The sequence below is a fragment of the Pararge aegeria genome, chromosome 2 (assembly GCF_905163445.1).
Source record: "Pararge aegeria chromosome 2, ilParAegt1.1, whole genome shotgun sequence".
NCBI classification, from domain to species: domain Eukaryota; kingdom Metazoa; phylum Arthropoda; class Insecta; order Lepidoptera; family Nymphalidae; genus Pararge; species Pararge aegeria.
The window spans coordinates 1,392,303-1,418,968 of record NC_053181.1 but is presented as its reverse complement, the minus strand read 5'-3'; the positions used below and the strand labels follow the sequence as shown (position 1 = coordinate 1,418,968).

General features: G+C 35.7%; 1 protein-coding gene across 1 annotated transcript in view; it reads right to left on the bottom strand.

Moving 5' to 3' along the window:
- The window catches only part of LOC120635034 (solute carrier organic anion transporter family member 4A1), an 88,955-nt gene that overhangs the window by 39,701 nt on the left and 22,588 nt on the right, over positions 1-26,666 (bottom strand). The window contains exon 3 of the mRNA XM_039905943.1: positions 24,192-24,324. Coding sequence (XP_039761877.1) covers positions 24,192-24,324 — 133 coding nt within the window. The remainder of the gene's footprint in view (positions 1-24,191; positions 24,325-26,666) is intronic.

Genomic DNA, 26,666 nt, shown 5'->3' with positions numbered 1-26,666 from the left:
GCCGCATGCGAAAAAAACACTTCTCAAGTAACTAAGAAATCAGAAAGTCTACGAAGACAAAGACGCCATTGGTTACCAACCTAAACAAAACCTCCATATAATTTCTAATATTGAATTAACTTCATAATATGGTGGTACTTGAAAAATGCAATATACCGGCCCGTGTTCTCAGTATGGAGTACTGCCGGTTGGTTGGGTTAACATACTCCGTTATTGGATTTGATACCGACTTGTTACCTGTAGACTCTGTAGTGTTACCAAGTTCTCTTTGGTATGAAGGACAAACAAAGGCGTGCGGAAAAACAGGTTTTTTAATAAGCATTTTTATGGACAAGCTTGTATCATGGGTGCCTTTTTAAGTTTATCATTATTTGTTAAGACTTCAGTTCCCCCTTTCCTGGCTAAGTTTGTTGTAGTCTCTTCTTAGTCCAGGGCGCCCTCGTTTGGAACACTCGTAGCTTTAGGTTTAAGTTCGTAAAAAGTACTTGTCACATTACAATTACGTAAACATATATGTACGACCATTCATAAATGCCTGTAATAGGCTTATTTCGTAAAATATATATTTATTTTTGAAGTTATACTTCTTTTGGCCCGTTAGGGAAAAATAATGAGAGTGATTTTTTACGATGCGAGCGCACACCGTCATAACAAACCGACACCATGAAGTTAGCTATAGTCAACATTTAAGTTTTTCTAAAGAAGGTTTGACAGTTGACTTTAATAAATCACACAATACCTTTTTTCTATTGTCAGTGTCATTTTTTCTACAAACGTAGAATAAGGCGAAAGATAAATTTTTTAAAAAGCTTATTAAATTGTTACGCTAATGAAGTATAACTTCAAACGCGTGTACATAAGTACTCACACCTTTTTTTTTTAAATTACGTACTTGTTTGAAATACTGACGAGATGGTCTCCCTACCCGCGAGTAATGTCATGCAGCAAATGCTTTTAAGTCTTTGGTTAAACCGTGCGTGAACTCGAGTGAGCGGACTAGTTTACCATCGCAGAGTCGCTATATCGACAGAGTGCTTGAGGTAAGAAAGCAGTACAAAGTATTTTAGACAGAAGATAAAGACGCCCTGGGTTCATAAATGAAAATTACGAGATATTATGTAATACATGTTTCAGTTTAATTCCACATTTTGTTGCAACTCCCGACTTAAATAGGACGACGTGTGTGTAAGTGTGTGTGCGTGTGTGTATTATATCTATATTTCACGAAAGAATGATATAGATTTTGTGTTTTTATTTTAAAGATGAATGAGTCGAAAGTTTTCATAGCCATGTTTCATGAAAATCAGCGCAAAATGGCGGATTACATTTCTTTTTCATGACTGCATCACTATAGAATGAGGGAATGAAGGTCTTAACTAGCAGAATGCTATACGCTCAGCCAAATTCAATTCAAAACAAAGATGGCCGCCAATACAATATAAATAAATAATGGCTTCACAATTAATTTAAATGCAAGTGTGGGGTTTATTAAACTTTAGTAATCTAAATTTAAAAAAAAAAAACCTGACACAATATAATAAAGATGGTTTGCACGTAAAAAGGATAGGAAGGAAATTGACCCTCAATATAAATTGAGGGAGTTGTGAAAACTATTAAATTCGTTATTTTGCTGTGGCCACCATGTATATTATAAAACTAAATAAATATAGGTTTTGTTTTTCTCTATTTTTCCTTTTTCCATTGTGTACAAATAAAGAGATGGATGAAAAAAAGTTATCTAAGATAATAAAGGATCTGGGATTATAAAGCGTACCTATATATGTATGAATAAGTATTTGCATGCTATATACTATTCCGAGCCCTTTCATTTAGTTATTTCGTCTTGGGTTAAAACTTAAAAGTGGCGTGATGTAACGTAGGGTCAAATTCAACACGCTTATTTTTGGATAAAATATTTTTTTTTTTAATCCAGATATTAGTATTAACATCGCACATCCTTAGGATAAATCCTCAACCAAAAGAAATGTATTTATAGTTAATATAGACTAAAAAACAGTCTTGATATATAATAAGTTTAGTTTATTTTGTTTGCGTGTTTAGTTTTTCTTAAACTATTATTTTTATTAAAACCATAAAGTTAATATTAGAGAAATCGGGTAAATATAATGGTTGCAATTAAAATAACCATAATTCCTTCCTCTCGGTTAGAAACATAAAAACATACGAGCAATCATACAGGTAAAGCTGATAAAAAGCGTGTAAAAAGTGAGCAAGAAAACTCCGTTAAAACGCGGTGTATTTAAGTTTGGGAAAAAAATACTTTTTAGTAGTTGTACTGCAAGTGCGTCGCGGGGGAACCGCTACTATAACATACACCAGTGCCCTCCCCCCCCCCCCCCCCGCATGCGAGTCGAGGGGGTGAGCACAAATTAGCAGCTACATTTAATCAAGTTAGCGATACTTGAGACGGCTCGGCTATCGAGGCTCCGGAAACCTCGCGTAACCATCGCTTTTTCATGCAATATTCCTTATTACTTTGTTATATCCCGCGACTAGGTCCGCGTTGGTTTGGATACTATTACTATTATTTATTATCCATAATACCTACTAGTTTATTTTTGTTTGTATATATTTTATATTTCCGTAATAAGCAAGGAAATAAAAAAAAGACGTCAATATTTGCCAACGTTTTTTAAATTCATTTCATTGAAGAAAAATTATTTCAAAAACATCATCTAAAATGTTATATTTTTAATATAGACTTCCGAAGTTATATTTTTTTTTTTTAAGCTGTAATAATTTTTCGTTCTTGTAATCCCATAAATAAAGATAACTCTGCACATATTATGGCATTTCGTTAAATATTATTATGTTACGAGACAACCAAGGAAAGTGGAGTACCCTAGTAACTCATTGGTATCCACGAGATGGACAAAGAAAAAAGGGTCGGCAACAAAGACGTTGGGAAGACGACCTGAAACTTACAGCTGGTCCACTATGGAGAAGGGTGGCACAGGATCGTAAGCACTGGCGAGAGCTGGAGGAGGCCTTTGCCGTGAGGCACACAGAGCTAAGGGACTTTATTTAATAATAAAATGAAATGTAAAAAGTTAATGTAACTCTTCTCTGAAATAAAAGGCTATTTTATTTTATTTATTTATTTATATTATTGAATATGCTTGCCTTCTTAGTAAGCGAAAACATTAAAACTTTGGAAGCTTACATCTTCGAAATGTCTCGTTTTACGCCAAACTCCTCATTGCCCTTTCCGAAATAAAAAATAATTGCCACTGTATTATCCCTAAGCTACCTATTTAAGTTCCTTTAAAAACGATTGCAAAGATTTCTGCTGAACCACTCCTACTAAAGAATTGCAGGTGTACGAAAATTAGCTACTTCGAGGCAGTTTGCGTTTACCCTTACAGTAGTGTAGATTACTACTATTTATTAATTTTAATAGCCTTCTTAAAACACAGCTGGGCGAAGTTTTGTCCTCCAGAAGTTTTTGCTGCGTCACAGTTATTTTATTTTTTTGCTTTAATTGTAACGTAATTGCTGCAGTTCGGAGTTTGGATTGCGTACATTTTTTTTCTCCTTTCCTTTATAATGGCAATTCCGCAATCTGTCTTGTGACTTTGGACCGTTTGTCTGTGGGCTAAGGTATTTGATTATTTTCAACATGATAGCGTTTATCCTAGTAGCTCTAAAATCTACTTATTAAATTTGGAATAGGTACCTACTGTTTCCTCTCAGTCTAAAGAATAAAACACTTCGTCTCTATAAGACCGTTTGTCTGTGGGCTAAGGTATTTGATTATTTGTCACAGGATATCATCAATTGGTGCATTTATCCTGGGAGCTCTAAAATCTACTTATTAAATTTGGAATACTGTTTCTTTTTAGTCTAGAGAATAGAAGACTGCCGTCGCCTCCCAGTTGGTTTGCTAGGGCGTTGTCATGTGTCGCTAGTCACTTACAATAGTACAATACTTTGTACTGTAGGTATGTCCTTATTTCCTCTTTGACTGTTTTGATATTTAAATCTTTGTGGACATCGTTGTTAGTCACATACTAATGTTGGGATGTTGAACATGCTTGTTTCACACATATCCTCATAGGCTTATTTTGGAAAATTTTCAGGATCTACACGCTACTACAGTTGTATTCCGTACGACCAGATCGGTTTTGTAAGGCCAGTTAAAATTAGTTCAGCCGTTCCCAAGATAGCTTTTGATAAAGAGACAAAAAATCCTAGACATATTTATCTATATATCACATATAATTGAACGTGCAATTCTTGTACCTATATATGTATTTGACAAGCTTCCTTTGCGCTGTTGTTTAAAGTTGGAAGGCCCGGATACGATTTCCAGTAGAGGCAGGTTGGGAATTTATTATTTCAGAATATTCTCTGGACTGGGCAGGAGGTTCCGGCATTGGCTAGCTACCACCCTACCGATGAAGGCCTGACTACCATCCTAGGCTGCATTATCATTTACCACCTGGTGAGATTGCAGCTATGTTTCGTTCTTTGAAAACGTCGTTATATCCGTGTTTTTAGGCAATGAAAAATTGTTGACATATAATAAGAATAGGAAGGTAAATACAGTCTTCAAAGTTACAATAGCTTAGGTGAGAAATCGAGCGGTCTCAGAGACAAACCGCAGTTTGAGTCGAGATGATTATTTTTTCCCATTTTTACTCTAGTCCGGTCGCTCAGTGATCCGATACTGTTAATAAATGAAATAAACAAATTACAGTTTTGATATTTGCAGCAGATACTAAACTTGTATAAATATTATGTAAACTCGCAGAATTAAGAACATACAGAAACCACGACTAATATTGTAGTAACAAAAACCGCTCCATTTTAGATTGGTTTCTCGAACAAACGGTTAGTCATACCATTTTACAGTTACCAGTAATTATTTTACCTCTCATGTTCATAGCGGTGACAGCGCAGTGTGTAGGAGCTCGACTTCACTTTCGGGAGGCCGAGCTCGAACCCCAGCTCGCACCTCTAACTTTTCTTTCTAATATGTTCTCAAAGGTGTGTGGAGTCCACCAATCCGAACTGGGCCGGCATGGTGGACTACGGCCTTAACCCCTTCTCATTGTAGGAGGAGACCCGTGCTCTCTAGTGGGCCGGTAATGGGTTGATGTGACGATGATGATGATGTTCTAAGCTTTCACCATAAAATGGTGAAAGCTTAGAACTTCACCATTGCAAATGTTGCAAGACGTGCGCGAAGCGTTTTCACTGTTTTTGGACACAATGCACTGCATACAATAATGGCTGAATGAGGATTCTGTATGTTCTTAATTCTGTGTGTAAACTCAAATTTTAAACTGGATATGAAGTAGAGCGAGTAAGTAACATTTTCCTCCCCCTACTTTGCTAACAGCGGGGGTGGCTATAAAAATGTCCAAAGTTTAATGGAGTAGGAATCGCACCTGTTGTTTCTACGAGATACAGGCACCTGGGGTTAACTGGGCCTATTACTTCCAAAGAGTGGGAAATGGGGGGGGATAAATCGCTGCAGATGGTTTTTATAAATACTAAACTTATATTTCTTGTCTTAGGTTTTGCTTGCGTGAGAAAGTTTTGAACTAACCATATAAAATAATTCAGAAAAATTTATGGAATATTGTTTCGAATGTATATTTATTCCCTTAAGTCTGTTTTTTTTTATTTTTTCCTTTTCTTTGTTGGGTTGCATGGCAGAGATCGCTTTTTAGCGATAAGGCCGCCCATTGTACCTGTGTTTTATTGTGTTGTTTTTGTATACAATTTAATTTCTGTTAGGTGTACAATAAAGTGTATTTTCATTTCATTTCATTTCATTTATTCCTCTTTTAAAAATAATATTTTTTATTAACTGTCTATTTCTTAACAGAGGTTAAAATGTGATTATTTGTTTAATTAAACCTTAAGGGTTTGTAAGGTAGTATTGTCGACCCACAAGAGTTACATAGTCACTTTAGTGACTCAGCTCTTTAAAAGAGATTTAAAAAAAAATTGGGTATAAACTAACATGATTTAATTCCCTGTAAATTTTATCTGTAATCGGTCTTCATTTAATGTTTTTCATGTCAAGTCAGTTTCATGACCCGTGGAAATTGTTATCTATTATCTAGCTTAGTGCACAAGACATACAGCATTAAGCTAGTGCAAATAAAACCGGCGAGATGGCCTTAATTACTGACTATTAATATGTAATTATGTACATAATTTACATAAGTACACAATTTAGCTGATAATATGTGATACCATATGGTGTAAATATAGGTGGGTTTACTAATTCATCTGTTACAGAAATACTTAATGTTCGATAAGTGATCACAAGGATTTGCGTACAAATTTTCTTTAGACATGACTTTCCTACACTAGGAAAGTGTCGCTGTACTTCCCTATTCTGCGTCGGAGAGCACGTGAAGCTTTTTAAGTCAAATCAGTCATATCACGAAGGCATGATAAATCACACCATCATGCTCGTAAATCCCAATAACCCGCTCTAAAGATGCTGAGCATTCCAACATGGGGTTCCAACAACAAAAACGATGGTTTCAACAACAGTAAAAAATATATATTATTCCTGTCTTATTTCTGAGCGAAAAATGATCCATTTAACTCGACTGAAATATATCAGAGTTACCTCTAACGCGCCGAAAAATTTTGTAAGTTAGGTATTCAATAAGATTTGGGTGGTGGAAAGATGAAATAAAAATACAAGCGTTTACAAATACAGTATGTATTCAGACACAAAAACTGTTTTGTATAACTGTATTTTTGAAGTTATACTTCTTTAGCGGCGTTCATCAGAGTGGAATTATACGATATAACGAAATGCACATGGTTATACGATTTTAACAGCTTGAAGGTACTCGCGATAACTAGATAATGCGTTATAATAACAATTTCAATGTATTACACACTTTTTTTCTATTGTTACTGTTCTTTTTTTCTACCTTAATACTTTTACAGAAAAAAACTTACGTTAACGTACTTTTGGGAAAATGGAGTATACGTTGTGAACGTCCATAGAACGAGATTATTGATGATTATTTTTTTTTACCTTAACGACCTTAAAATAAGGATTATAATTGTTAACCAAAACGTCAAGAATTTTAAAATAATACTGCTTTATGCGACGGTAGTCGAGGTGTAATCCATCTTAGTGTCGTCGTACTCATAGTACGAAGTCGGTCAGTCGGTCGGTCGGGATGTGTAAAACGCCCGTAAATGTGAACGTAATCTAAGTCAAACCGGAGCTTTAATATTTCACAGCTAATCAAAACTTGTACCTACGTGTCAATTTGCACATGTTAATTCTGCATGTTAATTAATTTGGCACCTCGGACGACTAAATCCTAATTAAAAAAGTTCCCCTTAAACAAGGGGTAGATCCCGCTCTGTTACGACAGTTCCAAATTAATTTTTGATTAGACACAAAAAATCTTCTGTTGGTGAAAAAGTTGTGTTTTTCGCCCGTCGACGTAGACGATCATACTGAACCGATGGAGTTAATTAAAACTCTTGCTATAGAACGGACTCGCTGGAAAACCCTCTTTTCGACAAACCACCAAAAGGTTTTCAAAAGAGGGGAAACGGTTAAAGGATACGGTTCCACAGTGAATATCCAATATCGTAAGTAGAGTATAAAACCGTTATAACAGGTAATCAAGGAAATGTAACAAAAATTTATACATTTAATAAGATCCAGAGCCTGGTTTGTTGGGCCGTTATAGTTTAGGATATAAGTTGTCTAACATAGGATAGTGTTTTTTTTTTTTTTTTTTTTCTAACATTATATTTATTTATTTTAATATTTGTTTCGTGTTTAATTATTAGTATTTTAATTTTAATTATTATTATTATTATTATTGTTAATTTAAATTGTGCTTCTTTTTATGTTATTTTTAAAAACTGTTAAGTGCACAGTATATGGGCTATGCCTGAAATAAAATTTTATTATTATATTATTATTAATAAATAATTAAATTTAATTAAGTTTGATTTTGACAGCCGATTTGCGCAGTTTGCGCAGCGACACTGCTTTCTGAGCCCAAGGCCGTGGGTTCGATAGCCACTACTGAAAAATGTTTGTGTGATGAGCATGAATGTTTTTCAGTGTCTGGGTGTTTATCTGTATATTATAAGTGTTTATGTATATTATTCATTTAAATATTTCGTTTGTCATCTTAGTACCCATAACACAAGCTACGCTTACTTGGGGCTAGATGGCGACGTGTGTTATGTCTATATTATTTATTTATTTAAATTAAATTTCCATTGAAATTAAAGCAAAAAATATATAGTGATAATTAAATATTATAGTGTAAATTGATTCGTTTTTTTTTTCGTCACAATTGCCAGGTTTATTTAACTAGATCTGCAGTTAAAGTACTACTTAACTACACCATCTAGTAAACGTTTTTGATGAAGTCTGCGACGGGACAGCGTCCTACAGAGTCCAGTAGTATCATAATATAATGTGTCTAACTTAATATAAGGCTGACAGTCGAATCAGAGCTCGTTAATGCCGTTGCTAGTCAAGGTTTAATTGCAATCAAAGGGCCCGCTGCGCGCCGGCGACAACTCAATTAACGGATAAGCAACTGAATGCGCCGGAAGTGCCCACCTAGCGACCAATATGGCGGCGCTTCCGGCTTAGAATAACTGCAATAAATACCGGCTCTATTCCATTCCTGTTCTTATTTATTTATTTACTACTTAGCTCTTGGCCGTAAGTACGTTCGCGTGAATTAAAAACACGGGATAAAATCCTATGCCTCTCTTCAGGGTTAGATCGGGCAGGAGATAAAAATCATATCCCCCGATTATGTCCCCTATCAAGGGGTATACTTAAAATACCTTCTAAAGCCCGGGAACATAGAATAGGACAAGTTTATCCCTGTTCATTATTATACATATATTAGTTGGATATTATTTCGACTTGTACGCCAGTGCTCTGATATCTTGATAAAGCTGTGGGAGAAGATACATTTTTATCCTTTCCCCGGGGATATAAATGTCTCCTGCCCATCCTAGCCGTGCTGAGGGTGTATGGAATAATGATACTCCATACACCCTCAGCACGGCAAAAATTACAATAACTGATAACTGTTACAATTAACAGATTGCGTGTCTTAAGCGACTTAGCACGGTTATGTTTTTTATTTCGACTCTTAAGGATCGTCCTCAACATCACATCGACCCATTACCGGCCCAGTACAAGGCACGGGTCTCCTCCCACAATGAGAAGGGTTAAAGGCCTCCTCGGACGACTAAATCCTAATTAAAAAAGTTCCCCTTAAACAAGGGGTAGATCCCGCTCTGTTACGACAGTTCCAAATTAATTTTTGATTAGACACAAAAAATCTTCTGTTGGTGAAAAAGTTGTGTTTTTCGCCCGTCGACGTAGACGATCATACTGAACCGATGGAGTTAATTAAAACTCTTGCTATAGAACGGACTCGCTGGAAAACCCTCTTTTCGACAAACCACCAAAAGGTTTTCAAAAGAGGGGAAACGGTTAAAGGATACGGTTCCACAGTGAATATCCAATATCGTAAGTAGAGTATAAAACCGTTATAACAGGTAATCAAGGAAATGTAACAAAAATTTATACATTTAATAAGATCCAGAGCCTGGTTTGTTGGGCCGTTATAGTTTAGGATATAAGTTGTCTAACATAGGATAGTGTTTTTTTTTTTTTTTTGTTACTAACATTATATTTATTTATTTTAATATTTGTTTCGTGTTTAATTATTAGTATTTTAATTTTAATTATTATTATTATTATTATTGTTAATTTAAATTGTGCTTCTTTTTATGTTATTTTTAAAAACTGTTAAGTGCACAGTATATGGGCTATGCCTGAAATAAAATTTTATTATTATATTATTATTAATAAATAATTAAATTTAATTAAGTTTGATTTTGACAGCCGATTTGCGCAGTTTGCGCAGCGACACTGCTTTCTGAGCCCAAGGCCGTGGGTTCGATAGCCACTACTGAAAAATGTTTGTGTGATGAGCATGAATGTTTTTCAGTGTCTGGGTGTTTATCTGTATATTATAAGTGTTTATGTATATTATTCATTTAAATATTTCGTTTGTCATCTTAGTACCCATAACACAAGCTACGCTTACTTGGGGCTAGATGGCGACGTGTGTTATGTCTATATTATTTATTTATTTAAATTAAATTTCCATTGAAATTAAAGCAAAAAATATATAGTGATAATTAAATATTATAGTGTAAATTGATTCGTTTTTTTTTTCGTCACAATTGCCAGGTTTATTTAACTAGATCTGCAGTTAAAGTACTACTTAACTACACCATCTAGTAAACGTTTTTGATGAAGTCTGCGACGGGACAGCGTCCTACAGAGTCCAGTAGTATCATAATATAATGTGTCTAACTTAATATAAGGCTGACAGTCGAATCAGAGCTCGTTAATGCCGTTGCTAGTCAAGGTTTAATTGCAATCAAAGGGCCCGCTGCGCGCCGGCGACAACTCAATTAACGGATAAGCAACTGAATGCGCCGGAAGTGCCCACCTAGCGACCAATATGGCGGCGCTTCCGGCTTAGAATAACTGCAATAAATACCGGCTCTATTCCATTCCTGTTCTTATTTATTTATTTACTACTTAGCTCTTGGCCGTAAGTACGTTCGCGTGAATTAAAAACACGGGATAAAATCCTATGCCTCTCTTCAGGGTTAGATCGGGCAGGAGATAAAAATCATATCCCCCGATTATGTCCCCTATCAAGGGGTATACTTAAAATACCTTCTAAAGCCCGGGAACATAGAATAGGACAAGTTTATCCCTGTTCATTATTATACATATATTAGTTGGATATTATTTCGACTTGTACGCCAGTGCTCTGATATCTTGATAAAGCTGTGGGAGAAGATACATTTTTATCCTTTCCCCGGGGATATAAATGTCTCCTGCCCATCCTAGCCGTGCTGAGGGTGTATGGAATAATGATACTCCATACACCCTCAGCACGGCAAAAATTACAATAACTGATAACTGTTACAATTAACAGATTGCGTGTCTTAAGCGACTTAGCACGGTTATGTTTTTTATTTCGACTCTTAAGGATCGTCCTCAACATCACATCGACCCATTACCGGCCCAGTACAAGGCACGGGTCTCCTCCCACAATGAGAAGGGTTAAAGGCCGTAGTCCACCACGCTGGCGCATTGCAACGTCAACGTCGGGATCCATCGTGTATGTATGATTTCGCACAGTGTAGAGTAGGACAGGCGCGGTGCATCGGGTTAACTAAATTCAAAATTCAAATTCAAATTCATTTATTTAAAGTAGGCCTACTTTATAAGCACTTTTGAAACGTCAAGTATGCATGTTTGTGTGACTCTACCACCGGTTCGGTGTACTGTAGTTAGATCAAAGTATCCGATAAAAATCCGTAGTCTCCCAGTCTGTGTGAGACATTTGGCAAATTGCACTGATCCTAACAAAAGATTAAGATAGCAAATTTACAAATTCCCCATGTTCATGTCATAAATACAGTTTCCTTTCCGTTTAAATAGGAAAATTGGCGAAGTCGACTCCCGTGCCTCGAAGAGCACTTTAACACACGGTTATTTAACGACATGTGATAATAATCGTTAAAATTCCGCCCAAATTGGAGCAGCATGTTGAATTTAAGCTCGACATCTTCTCCTGACTGAGAGCTGGGTGAGGACACCCAGTATAAGGATCTCAATAGGCAGTACATGATGATGTTGACATATTATGAGGGTAAAGCTTAATTTGCTATACTCCGCGAAAAGCAGGAGATTCTGTATGTTGCAATATCTAAATTCTTCAATACTTGTACTCCACACCAAACCGATCTTCGGCAATGTACCCTCTACGCACGGTTCTCTCCAACATCAGAGATGTTGACTTTACAATGAACAATTATTCATTGTAAAGTCATATCTACTCCTAAGCTGCTTCGGTTCGTAGGTTTAAGTAAATTAAGCTTTATTCTGCTTTATGACTTTAAGTAGGAGGTCCCAGGTTCGATTCCCGACAGGGGCAATTTGGTAATTTATAACGAACATGTATTGGAAAAAAAAAAAGAAGCAAGGCACTTTGTTCCTCGTGATTCGAGAGTAAAAGTAATTTTAAATTCAAGTCCAAATAAATTCAGTACTATTAAATTTCACGAATGCGGGTGAATTGTTAATAAAAATTCGTCACATAATACACTACCTCATTATAAGCTCGCGGCAATGAATGTAAATTCACCAACCCCTCGTAATAAACAATGCTGAAGTCGGTTGTCCGGAGCAAGGCGACAAATATATCCCACAAATAACATACTCGTAAATGTGAAATGAAATTAATGAAAAACATTTTTTTTTTGTTTTTAACAAGTTTTTCTTATTGTTTTCAGCATACGCTTTTATTTATCCCCGTATGATATCAGATGGGTTCGTAAAAAGTTTATAGTTATGAAGAAGTATGACCATGAATTTAAGTTTTAAAATTGACCTCCTGAACATCAACACGAGTTGATAAAAGCAGGCGTTATGCTTAAATGTATGAGTTCTTTTGCCTTAACAGTGCGAGGTTTTGTTCGGGTAGAACTAAACACTCAATTTTGCTAAATCCTAGTTAGGTATCTGATACTTTCGCGCATGTACCATATACAATAGTAAATTCGTAACAACTATCTGCGCTAACTGTTACTTATTCCACGCCAAGTAACCTAATTTTTACACGCTTACGGTCGGAATACTGTCAATACTCAGTAATATCAACGGAAAATAAAATTGAAACTCCTTTTAAAGGTCAAATTCGTCCACTGTTCTACAGCAAGCACTCTTGTTAAAATACAAACGAGTATTAAAGAGTTTGCGACTCTAAACTAATTTCTTTAGGTTAAATTTGCTTTGATGTTACAGTCTGTTAATACTCGAAAATGATTCCACGATTACGAACGTCTGGGTCACGAAGGACGTCTGTAAGTCGTTAGTCAAAGAGAGAAGCGCTAAGGTGCAAGCGAAGCGGGTGCACAAGAAGCCACAACTATAAGTTGGTTAGGATATCGGAGGGAGATGGAAAGGAACATGGAAGGAGGAACCGGCCAACTCAGATCATCATGAATCCACTGCTGGACATAGGCCTCTTTTAAGCAGCCTCTTTCTTCTCTCAGCACTGTCACATTCTGAAGGTTGCCGCTCCACCCTACACTCGACTTACCGAGTCCTGGTCTCCACTTGAGAACCTTTCCAGCTCCAGCGACCATCGGTCCTCCGACAAACGTGATGAGCCCATTCCCACTTTAGTGTGGCCTTAAGAGCTACGTAAATTACTTTAGTTCTTTAGCGAGAACTTCCAAGAATAGCTCTGTTCACAGCACGAGTAAAAAGATTAGCCTCGCTGTCTATGGCCAACTTTCAGCACCAACAACTTAGATCGCTGATAGTTTCCTTCCTCTCTTCTCTCTCTGTGCTGTTTTTCACACGCAAGTACTTCTCTTGTAGTACATCGAACTTCCCCGTTGTTGTTGCTGGCTTCTCCATCGCTCGTGCTATAATATAGCACTGATGCCGGTAGGGTGGAGCCCTTGTAAAGGCTATCATAGGCGCGTGCAGCCGCGCTGGCGTTTAATTTTATAAGCTCATGATTTGTGTCGTCGACGGGCGACGGGACGGGTGCTGGAATTTCATTTTTGCACCATTATAATACACACTGCGTTTTTTCGTCTTTACTTTTTCCTCCGCCATTGTCACTTCCGGTGAATTATTCAATGTTTATTACTTGTTCTTCTCCTGATCTATGTACTCGCTTCGTGTAGCTTTAAACTAAACTTTTTGGAAAACGTTTTATTTTTTAGAACGCATTTTAAAAAAGTGACACAAAATAGCCAGTCAGTAATTGATAGAAGTAAGTCATAGAATTCAGAGAGGCGACACAGTACAATATAATGTTTCACATTTGCAGTATGAACATAAACAACGATGGATTAATTCAATTTTTAAAAACTCAGTAGTCGTCAAACTTTTGAGCCGAAGTAAAGTGAACTTGCGCGTTTTTTAAAGCGTTTAAAGAAAGATCAATTTCAATCATAAAAGCAATCCATGCATAAAAAATATATACAACGTGTAAATGAAAACCAAAATAAAACTTCACAGACTTTAGAAGTACATTTTATTACCATCTCTGAAAATTATCTGTGAAACTGAAAACTTAAGAGTTTTTGAGTAAACCACTGCCATAGTTTCTACTGAAAGAAATCATATACAGCCCTAACATCACATGCAAAATTAAAATCATGTGACTCCTGTTACTTTATTAGGTACGCTTCGCGTAGCGTGTCGTTCTTTTATCTTCAATAGGGTTGTCACAAGTAAACACTTAAAATGTTTTGTATTCGTTTGTATGGAAAAACAAATATGCTTCTTTTGATTTCATATTTTCACAGGTATATTTTATTTCATATAAGGATACGCATCCTTCAATATTATTTCGTAATTCTGCAACACGTTGTATACATATTATACCTAATTAATACCAGATCAAGACCGAATCAGCTATGATCCTAGTGTAATCGTTGAACTTGAAAGACTAATGAATTACGGTCGAATTTCGCCACTAGTAAAAGATTAATGTATCTCATCGTAGGTCCTTCTAATACACTCGCAGTTTAAACATGATCAAACAAATAGCACACAATATAGCAGCGGTAGAACAATAGGAACAAGTCGGCTACACCTGTTGGCGGCCATAACTCTGAGCCGACCTAAGCCAGATTTATGGCGCCGAGTTTACCACGCCGCCATACAGCGCCTGGGTGTGACACTCCAATATTATTATATTATGCATAGTTAATTGTACAAATATTTTATATTCAACCGTAGAATTGGGAACCCCCTACAAAAGACCTATTTCAAGGAGTGGACGTCTATCGGTTGATATGATGATAATGATGATTTTTATATACATGACCAAATCCACTTGTTTCCTCAATGGCGTATGTTATTGCATTTTGTTTTAAGTTAAAAGCTTTTTAGCCGTAAATAAATAAATTCGACTCGTTTATTCTGTGAAAGAACGTACCTAAACATGAAAATTATCATATTATTGGACCTCATAACAAAACAGTCAAGATATAGTGTCCCTTTCATATTATAAACGCGAGAGTGTTTCTTGTTGGTCGCCTTAACGCACCAACTAAGCAACCATTAAGCTTGATTTTTGGCATAGAGTTAGTTGAAATAACGAAGATAAATAGGTAAATTTTATCTCAGGAAAACAGACGGTACCTACGAGATTTGTAAAAACAAAGAACGTGGCCAACTGCAGCGAGTCTTCTATATATATATCGAAGCGCCTCCAAAAGAAAGATACATAAAAGTACGAGGATAACGATATAGCTCAAGAGCCTCGATAGAGCCTTGGTAGAGCTCCGACTTTAAACGATTCGCAGGACCCCGCTGAACGCAAGCGGTACAACACACTGGAGTTCCAAACTCCGTACCCCGACGTTATGCAATTTTCATTAATAATGCCCATATCGTATTTGAAACTACAGTCAAGAGGATAATGAACGAAATATCTAAATCTTCTCTATTGAGACGCCGTTTAAGAACAGCTTACAATTTTACAGCTTAGCTGAAAACTTTTTCTGTTCACAATTAAAAACTGGTTTTTTTTAAGCCCGGTCCAAAAATCGAAGCTGAAGTCATGGAGTGCCCAACACGGTAATGACAAGACCTTCGAGGCATATACCACCGCTTCATAAATCCTAAATTACAAGGCAACATTGTTCACAGTAACTAAACATACTCAATCTTTCATAAGTAGTTAAAAGAAATTAAAATAATGACGGTGCATAGTCAGTACATACAATATAATAAAATTCAAAAAGAAAATGGACTGTAAAAATATAAATATTAAAAGCAAAAATAAACTCGCTGTGCAGTTTATATGCTACACAAAATTGCTAATTCGTTCAAGGGCCGAATGTTACCGAATGAAATCTTTGTGATGTCTCTCAATAAGTTCAAAAGTTTATATAAAGCGTTAGCTTACATAAAAATCGTATTATAATTTTAAGGATAACTTAATCGATAAAAAAACTTGGGTGTGAATTGTTCTAACTGCGTAGAGTAATATTAATTTACTGTGAGATGGTGATAACAAAAAAAATACCCGGCCAAGTTTTTTGTGGGTTCTTCTTAGACCAGGGCGCGTTTGGAACCCTCGTAGCTTTGGGTTTAAGTTGGCGAACGAAGTTATCATCATCCCTCTACAATTATGTAAACATAGATCTCTTCATAAGAGCCTGCGATAGGCCTACATGAATAAAGGAATTTTGAATTCGAATTTAGTTACTTTGACTTTACTATGAGGAAAAGACAGACTGGAAAACTATTAAGGTGAGACGTTTTGTCATCACTAAAACAATAAAGCTGCAAGATATCGTGCATAGATAAGATAAGATTTGAATATAATAGAACAATATAAGTACCTACGTTGCACGAATCTATACTATTTAGTTATTTACTGACGGAAAATTTACTGCACATACCCAATACACGTATCGCTAATAGGTGTGTGCAACGTAAGTGAAGGTTAAATACTTTTTATTACATTTTCATTGTATACCAAGACATTCTATCAAGTGACATTAAACAACATACCAACCCATTTGTACTGGAGTTTTTGTGCACGAGTATTTTATTTAATGGTTATAAAAATATTATTTAAATTCTCATCAATCCATAGCACATGTTATTAATATAAAATGTATAAATTTAAAATTTAAAAACCCCCGAAGCCATTTCATTTCGATATTGAAGCATCAAAAACCATTCCACTTTAGAACGGTTTCATTCATGTCATTTAGTGGTGGCGGCCATATTGGATTTGAATTGGTCGTAGCGTTTTTGTAAATGTTGTTGTTTATCATTGTGTTTATACGAGTAAAGCCCGACATATATTTATATTATATATATATATACACAGTATAAATATATATGTATATATATATATATATATATATACACAGTAGAAATATATATATATATATATATATATATATATATATATATATATGTATATATTTCTACTGTCGGAGTTGTCAAACAATATGTAGGATTCTGAGGCGGCGAAACTTGGTCAGATATTCATCAAACATCTCCTCATTAATTTATTTTTAAACGCTCCTGATTAATTTATCTTTCAAATAAATGAATTAAAATCAAATTAAAATTTCCTGGCCTACTAATTTAATTATTTTATTATTATTATAATAAAATGTTAGGATAGAATTCCACTGTAATTAATTCCGTCGTGTTTTAATTGTATAATCAATTAATTTTGTTGGCTAAATAATAAAATTATAATATAGTGTTACAATAGAAATCCAGCGTTATTATTTCTGCTGTGATAGAATGAAAATTGACGGCTGATTGGCGCAGTGGGCAGTGACCCTGCTTTCTGAGTCCAAGGCCGTGGGTTCGATTCCCACAACTGGAAAATGTTTCTGCGATAAACATGAATGTTTTTCAGTGTCTGGATGTTTATCTGTCTTTTATAAGTATTTATGTATATTATTCTTAAAATCATTCATCAGTCATCTTAGTACCCATAACACAAGCTACGCTTTCTTTGGGGCTAACGATATATGACGGCCGAGTGGCGCAGTGGGCAGCGACCCTGCTTTCTGAGTCCAAGGCCGTGGGTTCGATTCCCACAACTGGAGAGTGTTTGTGTGATGAACATGAATGTTTTTCAGTATCTGGGTGTTTATCTGTATATTATAAGTATTTATGTGTATTATATTCATAAAAAAATAATTATCAGCTATCTCAGTACCCATAACACAAGCTACGCTTACTTTGGGGCTAGATGGCGATGTGTGTATTGTCGTAGTATATTTATTTATATATATATATATATATATATATATATATATATATATATATATATATTTTAATATATATAAATCTCCTGTCACGATGTTTGTCCGCGATGGACTCCTAAACTACTGAACCGATTTTAAATTAAATTGGCACACCGTGAGCAGTCTGGTCCAACTTAAGAGATAGGATAGCTTAGATCTTTAAGTAAAGTCGCAATTTTATTTTATTGCAAATTTTTTGTCTATAATTAATTGACAGTCACATGTTATATATATACTACTATACTCATTTAAGGCTTAGCGATAGTGAATACTTTAAAAACAAAATCAAACGCAGACGAAGTCGCGGGCAACAGCTAGTACGTATTGTCGTAGAATATTTATTTATTTATAATGATATAATTAAATGAATTCCTTGCCTACATAATAAATAGTTCTAAACCAAAAATAATATGAAAAAACCGCCGTTTTGGACGGCTTCTAAGAACATTCACGACTTATTTAACTTTCAAACAAAAAAACAAAATCAAAATCGGTTATTCTGTTCGGGACAGACAGACACACACACATAAACACGTCACGTCACGTCTACGTATATAGCGATAAGGCCGCCTACTTGTATACATCGTGTAAACTAGTGTTTTTATAATTTTTCCTGTATTTTTATGTGATATTGCATCTTAAAGACAAGCGTATAAATCTTTATATCGTAGGAAAATTATTAATTAAGTATTAATAGAAAAGTTATTATAGAACAAAAATAAAATTGTTAAAGAAACATTTCATACATTTCTCTATTCATTTTGCTCTTTCCTTATGGATTGTCCTGTTTCTCTAAAAACTTTTCTTTTCCTCTATTCCAGTAACTCTACATCCGGGGTTCATATTCACAATGGTTGAACACAACTAATGGGTTTCGAATGGCGGTTATAAAGTGTATGGTTAATATAAAACATTGACTTTTACCCACTTGTGGCTTCGTTATTTTTTCACACGGCAGACGGAGTTAACTAAAGCTTCCATAATTCAACATTTTATAATATAACGAAAAAAAAAACGTCTGTGTACTTATGTACACGCGTTAGAAGTTATACTTTTTTGGCGTAACGAGATAGAAATCCATTCAAAAGTTTTATCTTACACCTTACTCTACGTTTGTGGGGAAAACTACAATAGAAAAAAGGTATGTAATACATTGAAAGTTTTATTATAACACTTTATCTCATTATAGGAGCACCAAGTTTCACTGACCATTAAAATTTGATATCTTTGAACGACGTCATCAATTGAATCACCGGAATGAGCTCGCAGACTTCGACAATTGACGTGTACACTGTCAAACCTTTTGTTGAAAAACTAATATGTCTACCATAGCTAACTTAAGGGTGTTGGTTTTTTGTGATAGTGTGCGCGCTTATCGTGAAAAGGACGAGGGTTAAAGTGTTTTCGGACTATGTATCACTCACTCGGTTTCGCAACTACCTTCATCCTGTTAAAATCGGGTAGCCATGTGCGAGCGCACCTCCAGATTAAGCTATCCAGCTTACATGCGAACAGTGGCGTGCAAATAGGGTATGCACAGGATATGCAGATGGTATACCTAAAATGAAGAAAATCTGTAGTACGAGTTATAAATACTTAAGGTAGGCTTTTTATAACTCTTATAATGCCTATTCTAAAGTATTTTATTACACGTACTAGAGATTTTCAAAGTCAAATTCAAAGTCAAAAATATCTTTATTCAAGTAGGCCCATAGGTGGCACTTTTGATGTGTACATAAGAATTACAAGGTAGTGATATGATGGCGATAACCACATTCGTAAACTTAAAACTAAAGCTACGAGGGTTCCCAACGCGTCCTGGTCTAAGAAGAAGCCCACAACAAATCAAGCCAGGTGTTTTTTTTTTTATTATCACCAACACACAATGACAATTTAAATTATTAGAAGAGCAACCTGTTTATTGTAGAATTGTATGCAATTTCCTTTAAACGAATTATTAATTTTATGTAACCTAGTATATTGCACTGTAAGTTTATTCTTTCTTCATTTTATATCATCTGCATACCCCGTGCATACCCTCTATGCACGCCACTGCATGCGAATGCACTGAGGAGAGTGTTTTGAGGCAGGTTTTTTAATTTGTAATGAATTTTGATCCAACTGTATCCACTGCTAGTAAATATCACTTGCACAACGGTGAAGGAAAACATCGTGGCGAAACATGAATGCCTGAAAGTTCTCTATAATATTCTTCAGAGCGTGGGAAGTCTACCGATCCACTTTTGGCCAGCGTGGTGGATTTTGACAGGAGACCCGTACTCTGTAGTAGGACGGAAATGGGCTAAAAATGTTTTTTTATTTAGTCGTATGGCAATTTCTAAAAATAAGCGGTTTAATTATCTACAAGTCAATATCCGGTTCAAAAGGATTACGAAGACGGTTCCGCTGATTGCAAAATTCTCGCTTGCTTGTGCGGGGAATATAACTACTGAGCCTTAATTTTAATAAAAACTTTCGTGGCTAATGTCCCTACTGACAGAGATGCTGCAAATCTCAAACATCAACAAGAATAAATGCGTTTCTTTTCTTCCTTCTATTATAATATTTTTGTTAAATTTTTAATTAACTTATGTCCAAGTAGACGCTGACTGACATTTCATAGCAATGTCATTTTACTTGACACGTCTTTGTATAACTTCAACTAAAGAACCTGCCAAATATTAATTTGACAGGAATAAATTAAAATTCATCTCGTTGACTGTTTTGGTACGAGGACCTTGTTAATTAGCCACTTATTATACCTAGACAACGCACTACAAAATTCCGTACACACACACATACACATATAGTGTATATATATATATATCTATGTACGGAATTTCGTTATGTGTAAATATATATGTACGCATAAATATAAGTAATTATACGTATTACCTTTTAACTTTATAAATGTTGCACCACGTTTCTTACTATTAACGTATATAACATGTAGAATTTTTTTTCGGACGCTATACCACGTTTATTATTGACAAAGCAAAAGTATCTATGCGTATTTATGTTCACCAGTGGCGTGCACAGAGAGTATGCAGATGATATACAAAGAAGACAATCTCCAGTACGAGCTATAAATACCTAAAGGTAGGCTTTTTATAACTCTTACAAAACCTATCCTCAAGATTTTAATAGCTCGTACTGCGTATTTTTATCACTTCATATTATCATTTATCTAGCCGCTTAGTGCATACCCTTTATGCACGCCACTGATGTTCACTAAACCTTATCATTTGTCCGATAAGTTCTGTTTTACATCTCGGAAATCTTCGAAACTAAATTAAAATGGGGCTAGACTTTTTAAACGCGTCATTTATTAAATGAAAATAAATTCATAGTTATTGGTTCTGATTAAATGGAAATACGGAATTACATTTTATAATAATAATATTTATTTGTTTGCCAAATTTTTTATTTATTTATATTCTTATTCTCACACTTTCATTACAGAATACTTAAACCTAATGCGATAATGTAGCTTTTTTTTTAAAAATAATCTTAACATTATTTTCCTGCAACAAATAACCCACATTGCGATCCTTGTGTATTCACTCAGAACGCAACAATACAAATCACATTGCTCTGATATGACATTGAGGATGCGGAGGGCGCGCGTCATTGGTGCCTCTTTTAATAAATTTGTCCGCCCAATCGGTACTTCCAGCACATACCTCTCGGTGCACACGCAACCTTACTTGTGTTAGCACGTCCGGATTGTGTGTCCTACCTCGCATTACCTCTACAATATAAGCCACGAGTGTAAATTCCCTCCGTGCTCTCAGCTCGTTGTAACCCACCATGCCCAGTACAAATAATGTCGGGTACATAAGGGGATAGAAGATACGCCATACATTCTTAAATATAAGTACCTAATAAATTTATTTTGCACCCGCTCCAACATGAGGCTATATTCAGATTAATTTGGGGCCCAAATGACTGCATTGGCATGTTCGTGCTCTCCCAGGCATGAAGGCTAAGACAGCGATAAAATCTTTCCTTATCTGGATAAATCTGTTGTCAAATCTTAGTTGTTTCTCATAAACCTGCTTAAAACTTGACGACCTCCCTGGCGCAATGGTGAGCGCTGCGGTCCTATTAGTGGGAGGTCCCGAGTTCGATCCCCGACAGCAGCTGTTATGGGAATTATTATTTTAGAATTTTCTATGCTCTGGTCTGGTGGGAGGTTCTTAGGCCGCGGCTAGTTACCACGTTTCAAGCGATTAAACGATCCCTGTAGAAACCGTTTAGGGGTATGGCTTTTAAATGACATACCCCTAACAAGTTAGCCCTATGCAGTCTGGTATAATGCATCATCACTTAGCATCAGGATAATTGTGTTCGAATTGCAGTGTAAAAAAATACTTTCTTACTGAACGTAAAATCTAAAATTTAAAAAACCCCTGTCATTCAATGTAGTGTACATTATTTGACTAGACCCTTTTATTTGATATCCATATTGAGGGAGTTGTGAAAAAATATGTAATCCGCCATTTTGCGGCGGCGGCCATCTTGGACCGATTTTCATCAAACAGCTAAAGAACAGTTCCGACAGATTTATCTTCAAAATCAAAATCAGTTCGTCCGTTCGGGACATACGATGCGTCAGACACAGATAGTTACGTCAAACTTATAACACTTCGTCGTTATTGCGTCGGGAATTATTGTAAGACAAAACAAACAAACTATTGGTATAATTGTTATCGTGTATGCAAAATATGCCTTTATCGTGGTCTATTGTAAGGTGAAAGGAATTAATTAGAACACACAGCTCCGTGACTATGATTAAACTATTTACGCGTGAAGCAAATAGCAAGAGCAGATCAATTAGTATTTGCAAGTGTTTTACTTGAAATAGAAATAAATAGATTTACTTAGGCTTTGGAGTTTCAATTGGAAAATAATAAGGTATTTAATTTAAAATTTTATTATATCAAAATTAAGCTTAATTTGCTATACTCCGTGAAAAGCAGGAGAATCTTTGTGGTGTTATTTATAATTTCTTCAATACTCCTCCTAATACTCCACACCAAACAGATCTTCGGCAATATACCCTCTACGCACGTTTCGCTTCGAAACCGGAGCATCCTCAGGAGATGTTGACTTTACAATGAATAATTGTTAAGAATGAATAATTGTTTGTTGTTGTTGTTGTACTCATAACAGTACCTAAGTAGCATATTTTATGACAAGGTTATTAAACGTTTCAGTTTTATAAAAAAAATATAAGCTGTAACAAAATGATGTATCAGTAATTTAGTAATAGATTTAGTATTTAGTAGAAGCTTCAGTATTTCAGTAGTACTAATTTTTAGTATTTTTTTATAGAAATCAGAACCGTTAAGAGTTCTATACCTGACTCTCAGTCTATCACGCATAGAACTATTCTAATCTCCATTTTTCAACTGCGAAGTCAAATTGAGTGAGAAAAAAGCAAGATTAGTCAAATTTTTTTTTTTTTTTTTTTAAGTATATAGACAAGTGCTTGACTGCAATCACACCTGATGGTAAATGATGATGCAGCCTAAGATGAAGCGCGCTTGCCTAGAAGATGCCTATTCACTCTTGATTTGAAGGTACCCAGATTATAGGTATCAGGGAAGACGGAAGATGGGAGGGCATTCCAGGCCTTTGCGGTGCGGATCAGAAAGGAAGAAGCAAAACGCTTCGTACGTGTTGATGGTATTTCAACCACGTTATTGATGGTATTTTTAATAGTCAGAAACGCATAACTCCGAAACATCAGTGCTGCGAACCTGGAACATAACTCCAGCCTCCCGAATCAGAAACTACGAAGACGGCTCCGTGCATATTCTGGCGCATTTTTAACCGACTTAAAAAACGGAGGAGGTTTCTCAATACGACCGTATATAAGCTTTTTTATGTTTGTTCGCGGATAACTTAGTAGCGAAGTGGGCAACGACCCTGCTTTCTGAGTCCAAGGTCGTGGGTTCGATTCCCGCAACTGGAAAATGTTTGTGTGATGAACATGAATGTTTCTCAGTGCCTGGGTTTTTATCTGTATATTATAATTATTTATGTGTATTATATTAATAATATAATATTTATCAGTTATCTTAGTACTCATAACACAAGCTACGCTTACTTTGGGGCTAGATGGCGTTGTGTGTATTGTCGTAGTATATTTATTTATTTTATAATTCTCCACTTTTGGTTGGTAGCCTTGCGGAAGCATTTTATCTGGGTGAAAGATTTCACCATATCTGTCCATCGCGATGTTGACGAAAGGTAAGGTAAGGAATTCGAAAACTCACCCTGGATAGCTCCGGCCCAGCAAAGCCAGAAGAGTGCCCACTTGGCTGTGCGGAACCTCTGCAGCCACGCCGGTCGTAAGATGCCCCACCCGCAACGCAGCTCCCGTTCCTCGCCCCATTCTCTCCTGTCCACCTGAGCAGAAAACGATATTGAATTAGCTTTTTTTTTTATTATTCCACTACAAGTTCGCCCTTGACTGCAATCTCACCTGGTGGTAAGTGATGATGCAGTCTAAGATGGCAGCGGGCTAAACTGTTAGGGAGTATGGTAGTCATATCACTAATCGGTTTTTACGCGACATCGCACCGGAACACTAAATCGCTTAGCGGCACGTCTTTGTCGGTACGATGGTATCTAGCGACGGCCGAAGCCTGCCTCCAGACAAAAATTTAAAAATTCCCAATTAGCCCATGCCGGGAATCGAACGTGGGACCTCCTGCTTAAATTTACAGCGCTCACCGCTGCGCCAGGAAGGTCGCTGATAATTTGAATTATTGTTAAGAGACATCAGTAATGAATGTAACAACATTAATAACAATTATCTACCAATTATTATAGGTGCATACAGCATTACCTAATAGTTATTTATGCAACTGTTATATGTCAGGATATCAAAATATCTGGGGATAAAGGTAAGCAGAAGATATAAAACCTGAATATTATCCCACCAATTCCACGGGTGCAAAGTAAAAAAAGTTAACCGAAATTCTATTATTTTTTGATTATTGCAGTAGAATATAATTAAATTATTTTTTGTACTTTTGTCGTGAAAAATTACATGTAATTCAAAGACAACTACGCCTGTTTTTTTTTTAATTAACTGAAAAGTATTGCACCCGTTATCTTATAAGTCTATGGTGCATGGTTTATTCTATGGAATGTACGAAAGGCAACTTTGAAAAGAGATATTTGGTGCACATTTGTTATGAATGTGTGACCTTATTGCCACTTGGTTCTTATCAAGCGAGATGGGTTTATCTTTGTATCGTTAAACGGGTCGACCGATTTAAAGTGGATTAACCAACAAAGCACCGGAACTAATAATGTTGTCACATTCCGTTTAGATCATGAATTAATGCGGTGAATAATAGCCCCCGCCGACCGACGGTGTCTGCCCACTGTGAGTCAACTCATAAGATGAGATTATAAGAAAAACTGGCTAAGAGTGAGTAGACTCGCATACGAGGGGTGCCGTACCGAGTTACAGTCATCATCATCGTTATGTAAACCCATTAATAAAACTAGATATGCCCTGCGGCTTCGCCCGCGTAAATTTCGAATGCAGCGTTCTGCTACATCGTCTACACCTATAGTCATACATGAGATTTTTTATCTTTCGTAATAAATATATAAAAGTATCACAATTAAAAAAAAAAACAGTATTACTATTCGCCAATAGATGTCAGGAAGTCATATTTTTCAGTATAAATTGGGACTACCCAAACGCCACCTTTTTGTTATTTTTCTTCCAATGAAATTTCAATGAAAATGACAAAATGTCATTTGTCATTTTCTAAAAATGAATCCTAGCTAGATCGATTTATCACCCCCGAAACCTATATTTAATATATGTATATTAAATTTCATGAAAATCGTTGGAGCCGATTCCGAGATTCCAATTATATATATATATATATATACAAGAATTGCTCGTTTAAAGATATAAGATAAAAATAAAAATAGTTTATTTCGGTAAGTAACAAAGTGGTATCAATATATCGCTGATGCCTTTTAAGATTAGTATTACTAACCCTGTGTAAGAAGACTCCGCACTTCCATTACAATTAAAATAAACTTAACAAAATACATTGAAATGAAGGTAGGTACACAAACAAAACAAGAGATACAATGATATACAAAAGGACAGACATGTTATAAAGAAATTTAGATGAAATTAAAAAAAAATTAAATTACAACCTATAATATACAAAATAAGTATGAGTGTTTTTGTGCATGTTTGCGTGTGTGTGTGTGTGTGTGTGTTTGTGTTATTAATCCATTATCGTCCTACGGGTGTTCTCCCACAATGAGAAGACTCTAGGCCGTAGTCCACCACGCTGTACCAGTGCGGATTGGTGGACACACGCCTTTGAGAAACTCACGATGATGTTTTCTCATAATGTTTTCCTTCACCATTGAAATAAGTGGTGTTTTAATTGGTTAAAACGCACATAACCTAGAAAAGTTAGAGGTAACTGGGATTCGAACTAGGCACCCCGAAGCGAAGCCGAAGTCCTAACCACAAGGCTATTACTGTTTCTATCCTCTCTCCGAGGTACAGTATGAAATATTAAATAGTATTTACATTAAAATCGAGGAATAAACTAATACAGAAACGACACGTACCTTTAATATTATTTTTTATTGGTATTTTGAGGGCTCTTTTGTTTTAATGTTTATTATTATATTTATACATGTTAATTTAACTGTTTATGTTTCTAGACACTTCATGAAAAACAGCCCACTGACAGACA